A 17,923-nucleotide genomic window follows, 5' to 3' on the forward strand; every position below is an offset into this window, starting at 1 on the left:
CAGAGTTGAACCTACTCTAGACGGATCCTAAAACATCTAGAATTGACTCAGTCTCACCAGAGTAGGCATTTGTACACCAAAATCAGAACAACAAAATACATTTAAGTTTGACCTCCTGTAAGTAGTTGTTGCTCCTATTTTCAAAAAAATTATCATTTCTCTCTCCATGTAGTCCACCAAATACATGCCGGAATCATCCTCCATCTGCTTCTGTCTCTAGCTTCTGTCTTTAGCTCCAGAACCAGCCTCATCCCAACTGAACATAGTATCATCAATCTTGCTAGGCATAGTCCAAGAAATGCCTTTGAGATTTAAGAAAATCTGCCACAACTGGTTAGTGAATCTACAATGCAGGAAAAGATGTCTAAGTATCTGCATCTTTTCCACATAAAGAACACCTATTGCAAAAAGAGATTCCCCTCTTGGAGCTATTGTCCAAGGTCAGGACTGCCTCATTGACCAGAAGCCAAGTGAAGCATGCCACTTTGTGTGGCACTTTGGGTTCCAGATATGCTTCCATGGCCATTTGAGGCCCTAATCATCATATTGGTTTGCTTGCTTGTATCCATCTTTTACCTTGTATGTGCCTTTACTGCACCCTTGCCACCATAAATAATCTTCTCCTCTTTTCAAACCTTGAAAGTACTCCAAAAGTTTATAAAGTTCAGTCATTAAGATATCTTCCCCAAATCAGATTCCACCCTTGTTGTGTCCATATTTTAGCAACTGTCTTTTGTTGGTCTTGAGCCAAATCAAAAATATCTGGAAAAAGATCTTTTAGGCTCTCAGGACCAGCGATTTGTCAATCCATAAGGTAGTTTTGCTCCCATTTTGCACCTTAGTAGTTGAATGGCTACTTACGAAAGGCCAAAAAAACTCTGATAGATCTCCAAAGGCTAACACCATATGGAGTGTGTACCTCTTTTGTTACCCATTTATTGAGCTCCTCATACTTACTCTTGATGACTTTACACCACAGAGCGGTATCTCTATAGCCACTAAACCTTAAGAGTTTTGCTTCGAATCCTAAGGTTTTTGATTCCTAAACCTCCACTTTTTTTTTACTTCTAATGATATTCTTCCATTTGACCAGACAAAAGCCTTTCTTTCCTTGTTCCCCTGCCATAGAAAATTCCTTCTGATTTTGTCCGTCCAACCTAATTGAGGTATATGAAAGATGGAAAGCATATATGTAGGTAAGGCATCTAGCAAAGAGTTTATCAAAGTCAATCTCCTCCCAATGACAAGTATTGTTTTCTCCATCTAGCTAGCTTTTTCTGACATTTCTCCAAAATTGGGTCCAAATGTCTATGAACCTAGACTTTGCACCCAATGGCATTCCCAAGTAGATTGAAGGTAGTGTGCCTTCACTCCTCCTAGGATCAAAGACAGGTGATCCATATCAAGAACCACATTAATTGGATATAAGTGACCCTTGTTCCAGTTAATATGGAGACTAGATATAGCCTCAAAACAGACTAGGATTAGTCTTAGAAGTAACAATTGTTCCTATTCAGCACCACAAAAAATTAAGGTGTCATCCGCATACTGCAAATTCGTGATCTCTACGCTTCTACCAACCACACTGCTAACTTCAAAATCTTGTATCCTTCCTTCTGCCGTAGCAATATTCAGCATGTTGTTGAGTCCTTCCATTGCTATGATGAATAGGAAAGGTGATAGATGAACCCCTTGTCTTATTCCTCTATTTGCATTGAAAAACCTTTCAGGAGACCCGTTAATGAGAACAGAAAATTTCACAATAAATATGCAAAACTTGATCCAGTTGATCCATTTCTCCTCAAAGCCCATTTGTCTCATCATACTATGGTCATAGGCTTTTTCTATATCAAGTTTACATAGTACACCAGGTCTTCCTTGCTCAGTTCTAGAAGCAATTGCTTCATTATCTATAAGACTACATCCATTATCTGTCTGCCTTGGATAAACGCCATTTGTTGTTTGTCCATCAATTTATCCACCACTCTCTTCAACCTTTCGGTTAACACCTTCGATATTAGTTTGTAAAAGCTTCCAATCAAACTTATAGGTCTGAAATCTTTGAGTTCCTTAGCTCCTGCTTTCTTAGGAATCAAAGCAATGTAAGTTGCATTGAAACTTTTTTCAAAAATTTCACTTGAGTGAAAGTTGTGAAAAGCCTCCATAATGTCTTTTTTAATAACCTACTAACACTTTATATAGAATCCCATTGTAAAACCATCAGGACCAGGTGCTTTGTCTATAGCACATAACTTTAAACACTCAAAAACTTCTTGTTCCTCAAAAACTGTTTGCAAGGCCTCCTTTTCAGCTTCTGTAATAGTTGGTAGGTTGTTGATGTTCTCAGGAGGTCTCCAATCTTCAAGTTCTATAGATAGCTTCTTGTAGAAGAATATGACCTCTTCCTTGATTCTATTTGGCTCAGAAATAGTCTCCCAGAATGTCCAACTGATCAATATATGGTTGTACCTCTTATGAGCATTAGCAGTTTGACGGAAGAATTTGGTATTCCTATCCCCTTCTTAAGCCATAGGGCCCTTGATCACTGTCTCCAAGCCACCTCTTCATTCTTTAGACAACCTTCGTATTCCATAAAAAGCGTTGCTTTTCTGGCAGTTTCCTTTTCAGTTAGAGCTCTGTTGTTCAAAAGGGACTCTATCTCAGCCATCTGATTCAAAATACTGTTCTTCTTTAGTTTCAAGTTCCCCTGTTCCATCCTGCTCCAATCTTTCAACTTTCCTTTGAGTGCTTTGAATTTACATGCTAAAACATAGTTTGATTTCCTATGAAACTCAAAATCACTCCACCATTCCTTCACTTTATCAACAAATCCTTCTGCATACAGCCACCCATTTTCGAACTTAAAGTATGACTTAGGCCATTCTCGTTGGCCACAAAGGAATGCAATTGGCACATGATCAGAAGTCACTCTTTGGAAGGTGGTTTGTTTTAAGTTGCTAAAAAGGTTGTTCCATTCTGTGGATATTAGTATTCTATCAATCCTAGAAGCAGTTGTATGATTATCCCCTTTGAACCAGGTGTAGCTGGCACCAGTTAGCTGCAAGTCAATGAGTTCCATGTCTTCTATGAAGTCTGAGAATTCCTTCATGGCTAAAGTATTCCTATTACAATCCCTTTTTTCAGACGGAAATCTGCATATATAGAAATCACCACAGATGGCCCACGGTCCATCCATTAGTCCTCTTACATCAGCTAATTCCTCCCATACTAGTCTCCTCTCTACTTACTGCTAGGAGCATATACTCCTGTAATGTTGTAATTAAAATAACAAAGTTGGGCCTTAAACTTACAGGAAAGAGTGTAAGCACCAACACTATTTCCCCTTCCCAAGCTCTGGAATCCCATAGCATTAGAATTCTTCCTCGTTCCACTAGCCTCTAAACATGCATGTTTGATCCATCTTTATTTAATTCGGGTAAATAACATATTTTTCAGTCGATCAAAATAATTATATTCGCTACTAAATATATAATAATATAGATTTACTGGCTATTATTTTTATAGACGATTATATAGTGTAGTTTTCTTTAATTGTAAAAACTAACTGAAAGTCTATGTTAATTTCATAATGCAACAAGATTAATGTTGGGTCAACCTAATATTTTAATAGAAACGTTCTTTGGACTTATTTGTGTTGTTTCATTTAGCCCAAATTTGTCTAATAAGTTCCTGTACATTCCCTTCTAGTTTAGTTTCTTGGAGGCAGACTACGTCTGCTTTCCATTCATGAATCGAATACTGTACTATTCTCTTTTTCCCCTGTTCCTTTAACCCCCTAACATTCCATGATATTAATTTGATCTTCATGAGGCAGATTGAAGACCCCCCCCCCCTCTTCCCCTTCATTCTATCACCAGCACTCTTGAACTTGACATCAAAAGTAATAAGATTCTTCCGTTATTGCACACCTTTGTGTCTAGTTCTTTTAACTTCCATTGTTTGTTCCATTCTTCTCGCTTGTCTGCTTGCAACAACCTGCTTATAAGTTCTAGTGCCTCCTCTTCAAGCCCCTGAAAATCTACTCCAAACATCTTATGAAGTTTGAGGAAATTCTGTTGTACAAGCCCGTTTTTCTGATTCAAGTAATGCTTCTTGTTGTTGGATGCATAGGGGTTCGATCTCTTGTACATCCCAAATTTCCCCAGAATTAACTATCTCCAGTTGCTTTTGTTGTGATTCGAAGTCACTTGTGACGACTTCCCCCTGTTTCTCGCATGCAGGTACTTCTTTGCTAAATTCACAGTCAATTTCCACTCCCTTTTCTTCTTCGAGACGTTTCTCTCGCGACTGGACTTCATTAACTTCTCCGACCTCTGCAGATGTTGTGTTTCTAGATTGCATGCATTGAACTGAAGAGTAATCTTCCTGAGATTCATCAATTACCACTTCAAAGAAGTTGGCTTTGGGCTCTGGGTTTAAATTATTGAAAATAACTATTGCCTGAACCAGCCCAAACGTTTTGAAGCCCAAATCTTTTTTAAAATTCTGCACATGCTCAGCACGTGTCCATTCAATAAATTTTAAACTTGGCCAACTGTCCTTCCGTGTTCTCCCTCTGCTCTGTCAACATCGACCAGCTCTGTATTCTAAGATATAGAGATTTGGAACTCTATTATCTGCTGGGTCTTCACACGATCCTCCTCCTCTTCTCCGGCGACTTCTCCACCATTTTCCGGCGACAACTCAAATGGAGTTTTTCTCTCTACCCAGATTGGGATGAGGAATTTGATTCCATCTCTAGAGATAGATACTTCACTTGGGATGCTCCGGCCATCCCATCGTATCTCGATCCTTGCCCACTTGAGATGATTTCTCAATTCTGTTTCCTACTCTGTCACCGGCCAACCACCACAAAGTTCACCAATCTCATGGAAAATATCATCCATCCATAAATGCATAGGCAAACCCATAGCCCTAATCTAAGTGGATTTGGGCTTATATGTAGTTGGTTCACAACCTGCATAAGGATTCCACCATTCTAATTTTATTCTGATTCCCTTCCATATCCAATCTCACTGGAGGATTTGTTCCACCATGTATCTATTGGGGAACTCGAATAGAAAGCAGCCATCCATCATCTCGTATATATTGACTCCAAAGACCTTCTTCCACACTGTTGAAGTCCAAAGTCTAACGTTAGATAGAGTAGGGTTTTCTGCTTTGTTCATACCAAAAGACCCAAATATGTATCTACCAAGCAATCCTTCAATTTCCCTTTAGATGTGGAAGTCTCTGAATAGTTGCTCAACCATTTATTGTTTGAGACCACCTTTGCAAAAGGCACCTTTTTACCATGTCCTGTATTGGGTCTTCATCACCTTCTGTGGAGTGCATTTAACGAAACTTTGTATCTTAAATGCCACACTCCTTCACCCAGCATTAATGTCTATTTCAGGTATAATGATGACTGATCTGTCCTCTCCCTTTAGTGATAAAATGCTCATGTATCTCCCATGAGCATTATATTTCCTGGTACCAAGGAATTCTGCTGCTTGGTCCTTGTATCTCCATCTTCTCACCTGATTTTTTTGATCAGATGAGGCTTTTCTTCTCTGAGAACGAAGCAAATCCATTCCATCACCTTTTCGCTAAGTGTGACCCTCATCAACATGTTCCTGCTTCTTTCCACCCAGTCGTACCAAGAAGCATTGTCGGAAATCCATCTGGTGATGTCGTACGAATTGAAACCTTGGTTGAAGTATATTCTAGTATCCCCCATGATAGAGTAGTGAATGAAGGCCTAACGTAGAAAACAAGTTAGGTAAGCTACCACAGAAGGTGATAGCTCGTGGTTGAGAGTTGTTGGTAGTTCCGGTGAGAGTAACGGGAAAGAAAGGGTGTTTCTCCATCCAAGGGTGTTTGTGTGATATCTCGTGACTTGAGCCGGGGGTCTTTCGGAAACAGCCTTTCTACTTCATCAGAGGTAGAGGTATGGACTGCGTACATCTTACCCCCCCCAGACCCCACTAAGTGGGAATACACTGGGTTTGTTGTTGTTGTTGTTGTATCATTTTCAAGAAGTCTTTCTTGTACCAGGTGCAATAGGATAACGAATGAAGTTGTTTGAAATAAGGTGGGAATGGCCTCCGTGGTGGACAAGATGAGGGAAGCGAAATGGCAGTGGTTTGGAAACGTGAAGAGGAGAGGTGCAGACACCCTAATAAATAGGTGCGAGAGGTTGGATGTAGTAAGCACGAGGACAGGTAGAGGTAGGCCAAGGAAGTATTGGGGAAAGGTGATATGACAGGACATGGCGCAATTTCAAATTATCGAAGACATGACCTTTGACAGGGGGTGTGGAGGACATGTATTAAGTAGAAGTTAGCCGGGTAGTAGTAGTATCTAGCTTTTTGTGGTTTTACGCTTATGGGTATTTGTTGTGTACTAACTGTGGTTCAGTTTAGGACTTAGCCGTAGATGTTGTGGAGCTGATAACTGTGGTATCACATTAGTTTTCTTGTAGACTTTGCACTGTTCCTTTCTTTGTTACTTCATTTTCTTCATTGTTTCCTTCTTCTTTGTACTTGAATTTGCTACACTTGAGCCGAGGGTCTTTCGAAGCCTCTCTACCTCTCCAAGGTAAGTGATAAGGCCTGCGTACCCTACACTCTCCCAACCTCACTTGTGGGATTTCACTGGGTATGTTGTTGTTGTGGTTATATCAATAGTAGAACCCACAATAGCCTGCGATGCGTCTGTGTTTTCTTCCCACTAGGATTCATTAAACTTAGAATCCAGGACTTTCAGATTTTTAAGAGATGTTGCAGCTTGTGACTCCATCTTATAATTAAATCGCTGCCCCTGTTGTTTCTCACATGCCTCCTTAATGGAGTTGGATGGGCCAGCAGCTCCTATGAAGCATTGACCACATGTATTTGGCCCAACTCTGATAAGCCCTTATTCACTCCTCTGTCCAATATGCCATTAAATGATACTGACGAGACAAGTGCCTGATTCAGGTGTACAGTTCCTTTTCTGCTGCATTTGTATTCCCCTACCCCATTATCCTTTGCATCAAGCCTTGATATCTGCTACGTATTAGCCTTCCTTCTTTCTCCTTCGCTGATGTTGAATCTCGTCGGTTCAACCCATATTTGGGTTGAAAAGGATTCGGCTGCTTACAAGAGCAACTTCATTCAGGATATTGCTATCATCGCCGCGAACCCCAACTTTAGCCTATTTTAGATGATTGCGCAACTATGTTTCCACTTCCACATCTACCCAACCTCCACAGTAGTCTCTGATTGCCGTGAAAACTCTTTTAATGGGACCACAGATGCAATGGAATACCAGTAATTCTGGCCCAAATTGCTTCTGGTTTCTCATCTTGATGTAAGGACCCAACTGTTGGGTTTCACCATTGAAGTTTAAAATGGGTTTTTAAACATACCTATTCCCCTTTCATCACCTATTCTGTTGTAAGTTTGAAAGCAGACTGAAAGAGAAAGTTGCTGTTGCCCATTTCGTACTCATTCAATCCATGTGTTTGCTTCCAAATATTGCACACCCACCTTCCGATTTCTGAAGTATTAGTTCTATTAGAAGCATTCTCAGAGAAAGTACCCACGGTGCATCTATTGAGGATTTCACTCTGGGAATCTGGTTCTTCATTAATGCATAAAATTCCCCACTCCTTCAATGTGGGACAAGCACTGACTCCATTCTTCTCCCTACTGAACCACTTAAGGCACTTAACTACCTCTGCATATTTAATATTCTTCTCGGCCAATTTCAGTTTAACCAAACTCTCCTTCTGTCCTCGGCTATAAATGAACCTCCCCAGCTTGTCAGCTACGAAAATCCACCCTGAATTGAACCTCAACTATGGGATGATTATTACTGACCTCCTCCTATCTTGTACATTAATGATACTAATATACCTATCAAATTTGTTCTAATTTTCGAACAGTATAGCCTGTTTCTTATCTTCCATTTCCTTAACACATTTCCATCCGCCTTAGATGCATCCCTCAAGATCCAACAGAACTAAACCACTGTGTGCCTGCTGAAAGTTGTCCTCATAAGTTGTTACTTCTCTCTGACCATTCATACCATGTTTCTGCTGTCCCACATGTTATTGCAACATCATAGATTTAAAACCCACCGCAAAATAAATGCTATGGGCCATTGAATCAAAAGATTTTTAAAAGAAGAAAGAGAGGGTGATTTCTGGTGATCGGAATGATCACCAGACTAGGGACGTACTTCCAGAACTTGCTTTTAGGTCATTGTCTGGGGTATTGTGCCTGGGAGCTTTAGTTATTCTATCTTCTACCCTGCATAAAATAATACAAAAATTGACTCATAACCTGTACATGTTTTAGTTATGCGGGATTGTAGACTGGTAAGCGAACATCATATTTGGTGACCTGAATTCTATTCATAGCAATACCAAACACGATATTAGTTATGCAGATTCTAATACATGAATAATTCACCTCCGAACCAGAAACCAAACTACCCCTTAAGAAAAAGACCCTTTTACCACCACCCACCCACACAAACATAAGGAGGCACTTTTCTATCCATGAAGAATCTGTACTTTTAACTTCAACTCACTCTTTTATTTCACCTTCATCTCTATGTTTCCACTTCAACTTCAAAGGATAATACAAATAGGATCCTTCCCTGACAAGAGTGGGTTGCTCAGATAATAAGCACCCTCCACGTCCAACCCTAAGGCTGTGGGTTCGAGTCACCAAGGGAGTAAAAGTGATGAGCTCCTATGGAAGGGTAAAAAAAAAAAAGGTCCTGCCTCCGGGGTTAGCTCAACTGGCAAAGGCTTTGGGACTTATGTCTTAGATCACAAGTTCGAACCCCGTTCCCAGCAACCTAAGTCCATTTATTAAGTGGAGAAGGAAGGAAGGAAGGAAGGAAGGAAGGAAGGAAGGAAGGAAGGAAGGAAGGAAAGGCACATCATCCCTGATTTCTGAAGGCTGTGATTGGCCCAAAGGGTTGGTAATAACTTCTAAATAGATTTCTGTCATAAAAATAAAAGGAAAGAGTTGTCAAGGTCCTTGTGAGGGTGCTGTAGATTACGATAAGAAACACTACCTATGTTACCTAGGCTCTTCATTTTCCTCAATTTACTCGATTTAACAGGTATAAAACGAGTATGGTAAATTATGTGGATCCTTTGAAGTACCAATACCCTGCTAAAAGTTGGGCAGATGTACCAGATACTATTCCCCATCCTACCACATACATAAATGGGTGAGATAAGAAGCCATTTAGTGTGAGCTTTTCCTTTTTTGAACATAGACCAATAGTCATTGGGCCTACTGGATAATCTTATTAATATAATCAAAAACAATACCAAGTGTACCTACATCATGTTCAAAATAGGAACTAGATAAAATAAGAAAAGCAATACTAACAAATGAATCCTATTCTGACATCTGATCCTAACTTTTGTTACTATATATGCTAATAAGGTTGATAGAAGCTTCCTACAACAACAACAACATACCCAGTGTATTCCCACAAAGTGGGGTCTTGGGAGGGTAAAGTGTACGCAGTCCATACCACTACCTCAGATGAAGTAGAGAGGTTGTTTCCGATAGACCCCAGCTAAGGACAAGCTTCCTCTTTATCAAAAAAAAAAAATTCCTATAAGCTTCCTGCAAGGTCTGGACAACTCGTTAGCACTTGACTAATAAGATAGAAAGAATCTTTCCAGCTTGTTTAGTGAAGTCAAGCTATGGTGTTAGGGTTCACGTGGCTTGTCGGTCCAGGAATGCCCTTACTAGTTTTAGGGCCTTGATTGGCGAAAGTGATCGTCGCCTTCAAGCCGGCAGTTGCCGGATTAGGCTTCGGACTTTCTTTTACCCGCCTTTACTGAGAAAGAAGAGATATAAAGGTTGGACATCCATCGCTGCCATGATGACACAGTTGAGTGTTCATTCAATCCAACACTAGGCCAATCAACCTATCCTTGGGCTCAATCCAGAAAGTGATTCCCTCTCTAAAAGAGGGATAGACATTAGGTCATGAATAGAATCTGAGGAAGAGAGATAAGCAGTTGGTGCGGACCATCCGTTATCAGTCCAATTGGGTAGATCTACCCCTCTCATCCGCTGATCCTTTATCTATAGTTCAGTCTACTGATTTAGTTTCTTCTTGACTGGCCTAACGCACTCGGGCCAATCTACTAAACGCTAATATTGATTTAACCTGCATTCAGTAAGGGTCCATTGTATTCACTGACAATACAAACTTTTAAATTTGATCACATTTATTGAGAATCTCATCATTGATTGGGTAGGTCAACCAATTGATTGAATACTGGCACACTCGTGAGACTTGCTGGAAAATCCGTGGAAAACCGCCCAAATGGGACAAAAAAAGGCAGAAAATCATGGCAACCAGGCCTTTCAATGTACCAGCAAAGAACCGAGACTGAAATCTTCTTCAAAAATGCCACCATTCACCAACAGCTACAGCTACTGCACAAACTTCTCCAATCTCAACTCCAATCCAGTAAAAACCTAATCCTTCTACTCACACTTGTTCTTTTACATAAACAGGTAATGTACCATGTGTTTTTTTAGTACAGATTCTACTAGTCTAAGCTCTTGGATCATAGATTCAGGGGCTAGTGATCACATGACATGGAACTCCCATTTTTTCTCGACTTATACTCTTTTAGCAAGAAATAAAAAAGTCAAAGTTGCTGATAGTTCCTTCTCAGCAATTGTTGGGAAAGGGACTGAAATATAACCCCTTTTTGACTCTTTTTGATGTCCTTCATGTTCCAAAATTGCCTCATAATCTTTTATGTATCAGCAAATTGTCTCAAAACCTTAATTGTCATGCTATCTTTGACGATATTTCATGTGTATTTCAGGACAAGGTCTCAGGAAGGATGATTGGCAATGCTAAAGAGTATGAAGGCCTCTATTTTCTTGAAGATGGCGATAATTCAGTAAATTTTAGTTCAACTTGTTTGAACTCTGTTCTAGTTGATAATAAAGTCATGTTATGGCACTACAGACTTGGTCATCCTAGTTTTCATTATTTGAAACTCTTGTGTATGTCGATGATATTATACTTACGGGAGATGACTTGTCCGAAATGAAGAATTTAAAGAAACGGCTGGCCCCAGAGTTTGAGATTAAAGATTTGGGCCAGTTGAAATTTTTTCTTGGCAAGGAAGTACCGAGATAAAAAGAAGGCATTATGGTGTCACAAAGGAAGTATGTACTAGATCTTCTAAAAGAGAAAGGGATAAGTGGTTGTCGTCCAGCTGAAACACCTATTGATCCGAATATAAAATTCAAAAATAAAGAAGGAAATTCAGTTGACCACAGTGGCACAGTCAATATCAAAGACGTGAGGAAGTTCATCTACTTGTCACAGACTCGACCTAATATAGCTTTTGTTGTAAGCTTAGTAAGTCAATTTATGCACTCTCCAAAGGAAGAGCACCAAGAAGCGGTTTATAGAATCCTAAGATATCTTAAAAGTTCTCCCAGAAAGTATTGTCTTTCAGAAAAAGTCAAAATGGGGCATTGAAAGCTTTACAGATGCAGACTGGGCAGGTTCAACTACTGATAGGAGGTCTACATTTGGATACTGTACATTTATTTAGGGAAATCTTGTGACCTGGAGGAGTAAAAAGCAAAGTGTTGTAGCCCGCAATAGTGCTGAAGTTGAATACCGATCTATGGCCCATAGGATTTGTGAAGCCCGCAAAAAAATGTTTGGTTTACCAATGAAGTTCTACTGTGACAATAAAGCGGCCATAAGTAATGCTCATAATCCAGTTCAACATGATAGAACAAAACATGATGAAGTGGATAGACACTTCATAAAAGAGAAGATTGAAGAAGGAAGTGTGTGCATACCTTTCGTCCCAATCAGCAAATTGCAGATATTTTCAAAAAAGGCTTATCTAAACCAAAATTTGAAATTCTTGTAAGCACGTTAGGCATGACAGATATTTACATACCAACTTGAGGAAGAGTGTTGATTTGTCAATATTTAAGATTTGATTTTTTAGGATCTTAATTGGTTTGATAAAATCAGATCAGATTTGTTATAGATAGGTTAGATAATTAGATCAAATAAGATCATATCTTGATTTTATTCCTAAGTTAGCTTATATATATACATAGTATTCTAGTAAATATGTGAATAGATATATATACATACATGCATATATATATACATACATACATACATATATATACACATACTATATATATACACACATATATATATACTAGTTTAACCGTACGTGCCTCGCACGTGTAACATTTGATTATAAAAAATTTAATAATTTTGTCTATTGCGGAGATTTTAATGAAGTGTAAAAGGTTAAAATCACTTTTCAAAGATTTTCCACATTTTAATATAATAACATAAACCTAAACATATATTTTAATATAAACACATAATATATTTTATCCCAAGTGGTTGATGGATCATTCTTTACGGTCAGAGGTTAGGGGAGACGCATCAATTTGTACCATATTTGTGGTATGATAATTTTTTTTCTATATTTAAAATTTTTCTTGTTTTTAAAGTGAAATCTTTATAAATCATTGTTACATTCTTATTATGTACTTCAAACTAATAAAAATTTGATATTTCTTAAATTTTTCTTATTCTGACGTTTTTATATTTATTGCTAGATTTTTCAAATTTTCTTTAAATCAAATTTAGTTGATATAGAATTCTTAAACTAATGGAAAAAACATTAGTTATGATCAATTCTGATGACTTCTAATAAGAAAAGTTTTACCATAAATATTAGAAAAAATAGTGAAAAGACCACTTTGTCTAAAACAAAGACTTTGAATGAAAGGCAAAAAGTTCAAACAACATTTCTAAGGTCTTTCACAATTTTAATATATTATAGATTATAGATATATATATATACATATATACATATATAAGTATATATATATATATAAAAAAGGCATTCCGGTGCACTAAATCTACCGCTATGCGCGGTGTCCGGGGAAGGGCCCCACCACAAGAATGTATCGTACGCAGCCTTACCTTGCATTTCTGCCAAAGACTGTTTCCAAGGCTCATGACCTCCTGGTCACATGGCAGCAACTTTACCGGTTACTCCAAAGCTCCCCTTCGAGTGTTTGTGTATATATATATATATATATATATATATATATATATATATATAGGATATAAACCAAAAGGCAAAACAAATACCTAATCAACCTATACTTCTTGGTTGTACGTGTTGTCAAAGCACCCAAGATACGTTGAATGTCGATCTCACATGCACAACCAAATTGTCTATATTGACACAGTTCAGTGGAATTTTAAGGGTCCAATCAACATAAGGGTCCAATCAACATAGCCTTGGATCGTTATTCTTAGATCATGAATTAATTGATACTCATTTCAAAGTTCACTAGTCGTAGGTATCACAAGTCCGTGAAATATAGTATGGCAACTGAGGATTCTTGATAATTAAAGCTTCCCTGCTCGGCTAGTCACACTTTGTCCCTTCCCCCTAACCAACCCGAAAGCCCCTCAAAAGAAAAAATGTTGAGGTCAATTTTATTATATTATCGGATTTATGGACACAACAGTCCTTTGATTTCATAAATTTCTTTATTTGAATGATATAAGGGAGTTAATTGCTTCTTATTTCTGTAAGTGTCACATAAGGCAAAGTGTAAAGACAGAGAAGAAGGCTTTGACAATCCATCAAAAACTCTATATTTTGGACATCATGGAAGGGAAGGACCCAAGATACTTCGAGGGAGTTCCAGCTACCATTTCTTCCATGAAGGCTAGTTGCTTTGTGAATATGTCTGGCTGGAGCAATCATTGCGAAGGAAATAATGTTAAATCAGTTTGGAGAATTTGTTGGCTCTTTTAAGTTTTATTTACATGTGTCAATGTTACTTTCTAAAAATTATAGCATCCCCTGGATGCAACAGAGCAACAAAACGTTTATTACCTGATATACAAAATGTGTCACAAAATGCAAAAGAGATCCTACCAAGTCATGACATGAGGGAGTGAATTTACTAAAAGAGAGCAGCTGACCATAAAATATTTAAAGATGAAAAGCACATCTTTAGAAGAAGACTTTTAGGGTAAGAGAAAAACTTACTTAAAATTCATATTTGAGAGTTTCCATAGTTTAAGCCTTGTGCAAAAGAACCTTCATACATGAACTGTCAATTTCCAAAAGAAATATTAGGCATCTTATTAAATAATATCCAAGTAACTTAATCTTTCGAGTTCAAAAGAACTACCACACGGTGAACCAAATAAGCCAAAGAAGGAATAGAAGAAAATGTGACCATGTCACCTGCGTATTGGACCCAAGCTGGCTTCCAACTATATCCTTTCTAACAGATGCATCTCCAACCCTTGCAGAACCCTTGGCATCTCCCTGATATCAGTTTCAAATCACAATACATTTTCAATGAAACATCAGAGAGAACAAGGAAATCTATCTCAATGATGTGGAAAATTATGTGTACCTCCATCTACAACACCATTGATTGACCAGTGCAACCCAGCAGAGGAAGTTGTCCAAGAACGATAGAAACAACATGTACTTAGTTGATTACAAGATAAAATACAGTTGAATACAAAATCTTGAAACTACAAAAGTGAAATCCATATAAGCCAAAAATACACAGTGCAACATAGAGAATATGGCAATTGGCAAATGCACTAGTCCATATATTCTCTTATCAACTCCCTCGCAAACCAAATGATGAGGAAGCCTAATAGAACATGAAATTGAGAAAATAAAGCTGTTCTATGAGAAACCAGTCCCAAAAACATTAAGGATATGGAAACTGCAGTTACCTCTCTGTACCTAGTTAAATAGACCTTGAGTGGTTCAATGTAGTCCTCAAATCCTAAGGTAGCCAGGGCTGATAGTAAATCATCTCCATTGATCGTCTTTCTCTTCTCTTTCTGACACTTGTCACTAGCTCTATAAAATAAAAGAGAACACATTTGAAAAATGCAATGAGAATAGTTGTTAATTCCACGTGTCATCATTCTACAAAATTTTAGTATTTATATGTATAGGAGTCAAACCTCTAACTACAAATATTTAACAAGGTGACACGTCTTCCACTCTAGTTCGAACAGATATATTTGAATTCTAACTTCCCAAGCATTAAACATCGGCAACGTCTTTCCATGTATTTATATAAAGACATTTACATCTTTCTTTTTTTTTTTGAAATTGGTACTATCAAAGACATCTACATCTAATAAACAGCTTTTTTTGAAACTGGTAAAACAACATTTAATATTTAACCTGTATGGTCCAGAAAAAGAAATAACAGTAAAACAATATCAGCCATAAGATCTTAGCTACATCAATACTTTTTAAGAAAGGTGAATATCATGTTGCAAACGACATAGCCTGTGAGCATATACGATACTAATACCAAAAAGGAAAATATTTGATCTTCCAAATTCTGAGACAAACCATCCCCCCCCCCCCCCCCCAACTCTAAACTCAGACTAGTGGAAAGCTGGGTATGTCATAGTTTTGATCGAATGACATAATTAGGACAAGTAACCTTGTCAAAGAAAGGTAAAACAGGAAACAGGACTTGTACTTTTAGCAAAGGGACTGCAGTGTGAACATCCATGCAGGGATAAACAACTCGGTATGGCAAGATCACTTGAATAACAATGCACAGAGCAACTCTGCAGGATCACAGGGCAGCAGTGGATTACCTTCAACTATGGGAAATATTTACTACGAAAAAACAGACAAACAAAGAACTATGGGCTTGTTCACAGTAGCACTTTTTTCTTCCTCACCAACCAAAAGTTATTCTTCTTTTGGTTCAACTCTAATCCATTCTAAGAAATGTAATAAGTAGAAAGAATAAAGTCTCCAACAATGCTGTATTCCAAATTTTCTTATGAGCATGGGAAAGAATTATCCCAGACAGCGGATCTTTCTTTTTCATGGATTCACCATACAAAGTGGTTGATAACATGCTGCCGTGCCACCTGTTTACATTTTATTTTTGCCCTCCTCCCCCCTGCTGTCTCATAGCTCCAATTACTACTATTTTTGTCCTCCCATTTTTTCATGTTTCTCTCGAGAGCATCATTAAAATGGCAGGTCACTCTATTCCACATCGCTTATAGTCAAATCCTCTTTATCACAATCTTTGCCTTTACTAAAGATACTTACCCCATTAAGGACACCATGCATTTATGATTCCCTTGTCTACTAACTGTCAACACATCGTTCGCTGTGTTCTTTTTCCCCTTAAGGACCAAACGGTGACCACATGTCCGTGATTCTCCTACCTCATAAATGCCATGATCAATCAGCTGCTATTGCTAATCATTAAGGAGGTGGCGGGCAGGAACAGCAAAAAAAGTAACGACAGCTGTCAGGGAAGAGTGGGATGCAATTACCAGTGGGGATCTTTGGTTGTCAGGTAACTCATGGAAGAGTCATAACCAGATTTCATTGCAGTAAACTATTACCTTCCCTCCTCCTTTGTTAAGTTCTATGGAAAGAACACCAAAAAGACATCCTATTGATGTTCTTAAAGGAGAACTTTCAAAAGGCTATCTTTGTCAAGTACATAAAATTTCGGAAAAAAAAATAGGAGAAACACCACAAAACGTTGCAACTCTAAAAGACTGTTGGGCTAAAGAGGTATAGACGTAGTTATCTATTTACATATACATAAACATAGAAAAAAATCCAGTACAAGGAATTCCAATAATATTTCTTGAAATGAGAAATTACCCAGATTGTATAGACCTCTAAAAACAGTTTAGAGTTGGAAACTTACCTAGTACAATGCCACAAAACCTCAGTTGACATAGCGATCTTTATTATTTAGACATACTATAAAATTCGCATTCCTCTGTTTCAGCATATAGAATAGGAGACTGAATAATTAGAGGAGTTACCTAATATACAGGAATTGAATAAAGAGAAAAACCAAGCTTACTCGCTAGTGATAAAACTAATGAACTCAGATACACATTCCTGAACAGTGTCCTTAGAATCCTTAGCGATCTTTCCATTAGCAGGCAATGCCTTCTTCATAATACGTCCAATATTAGCGATCGGTAGGTACCTTTCCTGTTCTCGCAAATTGGACTGAGGACTTGGGTCGCCCCCACTCTCATGGCTTCCGCCACCTCCTGAACTTGCTGGCTCCGCCATTCTCACTGTTCCAGAACCCTAACTTTATGGTTGATCAAACAGAGATTATTTTGTTGCTTATGTTCAGTATCGTTTGAGAAAGGAGGGAGGAGTTTGTATTTGGCGGAAAATGGATGCTTCGATTTAATGGCTTTTCTGCGCCTATGTGCTTTTGACAGTGATTAATTCACACACAGATCCAACGGCGGGGAGTGGTAGGGAAGAACCTATTTTTACGCACAAGGCATAAAAGTAAGTAGATTATTAACGCACAGATCCAACCTAGTCCTTTTTTTCTCTCTAATTTATAACCCAAAAAAAAAAAAGGGGAAGCTCCTTAATACTAGGCTGTTCAAATCGAACCGTAACCATTAATTCAACTGTAAAATTAATTTATTGATAATGGGTTATCGGATTAATGGTTGAAAAATCGATAAAAATTTTATAATTAATGATTTATTGGTGCACGAATAGATTATTCAATTTTCTTATCGGGTAAACCGTTAACCCATTAAAAATTATTATAATTATATTTTTACCCTAGATATATAAGTATCTTTTATCAATCCAACATATAAAACTTCATTTATTATTCTATTCACTTCTTAGTTTAGAAAATAACATGTCACTTCTTATAACATTTAACCATAAAGTGCAGTCAGACTCCTTAAAATGTAAAGAAAATCTGAAATTAATTCTTAAACCAAAACATAAATTATTCTCGACAACACAAATTGCAATAAAAATGAAACAACCCAAATTTGT

General features: G+C 37.9%; 3 protein-coding genes and 1 long non-coding RNA gene across 6 annotated transcripts in view; 1 reads left to right on the top strand and 3 right to left on the bottom strand.

The window, feature by feature from the left end:
• The window catches only part of LOC107850574 (nuclear transcription factor Y subunit B-10), a 29,245-nt gene extending 11,795 nt beyond the window's left edge, over positions 1–17,450 (bottom strand). For 2 of the 3 annotated variants that reach the window (XR_001668662.2, XM_016695188.2), the window contains exons 1-5: positions 16,962–17,450; positions 14,824–14,953; positions 14,490–14,495; positions 14,315–14,398; positions 14,114–14,177 (exon numbers count right to left, since the gene is read on the bottom strand). Coding sequence is in view for 1 of the 3 variants with exons in the window: in XM_016695188.2 (XP_016550674.1) it covers positions 14,121–14,177; positions 14,315–14,398; positions 14,490–14,495; positions 14,824–14,953; positions 16,962–17,179 (495 nt within the window). In the remaining 2 variants the exon portion in view is untranslated. Of the gene's footprint in view, positions 1–8,226; positions 8,298–14,113; positions 14,178–14,314; positions 14,399–14,489; positions 14,496–14,823; positions 14,954–16,961 lie in introns of all 3 variants that reach the window. The other variant, XR_007047942.1, reaches the window with a different exon arrangement.
• LOC124889669 lies at positions 217–2,165 on the bottom strand. Its single transcript, XM_047401648.1, has 3 exons — positions 1,996–2,165; positions 1,550–1,888; positions 217–343 (listed from the first exon to the last, which is right to left on the bottom strand). Exons 1-3 carry the CDS (start codon positions 2,163–2,165, stop codon positions 217–219), a joined length of 636 nt encoding a protein of 211 aa, XP_047257604.1.
• LOC124889670 lies at positions 2,187–3,196 on the bottom strand. Its single transcript, XM_047401649.1, has 2 exons — positions 2,547–3,196; positions 2,187–2,448 (listed from the first exon to the last, which is right to left on the bottom strand). The coding sequence occupies exons 1-2, from the start codon at positions 3,194–3,196 to the stop codon at positions 2,187–2,189; spliced, it is 912 nt and encodes a 303-aa protein (XP_047257605.1).
• On the top strand, positions 4,550–12,115 carry LOC124889240. The gene is made up of 2 exons (XR_007047943.1): positions 4,550–10,547; positions 10,868–12,115. It is a non-coding gene; the product is annotated as an uncharacterized LOC124889240 (long non-coding RNA).
• Positions 17,451–17,923: the final 473 nt, after the last annotated feature.

The sequence above is a fragment of the Capsicum annuum genome, chromosome 12 (assembly GCF_002878395.1).
Source record: "Capsicum annuum cultivar UCD-10X-F1 chromosome 12, UCD10Xv1.1, whole genome shotgun sequence".
In the NCBI taxonomy this organism is placed as follows: domain Eukaryota; kingdom Viridiplantae; phylum Streptophyta; class Magnoliopsida; order Solanales; family Solanaceae; genus Capsicum; species Capsicum annuum.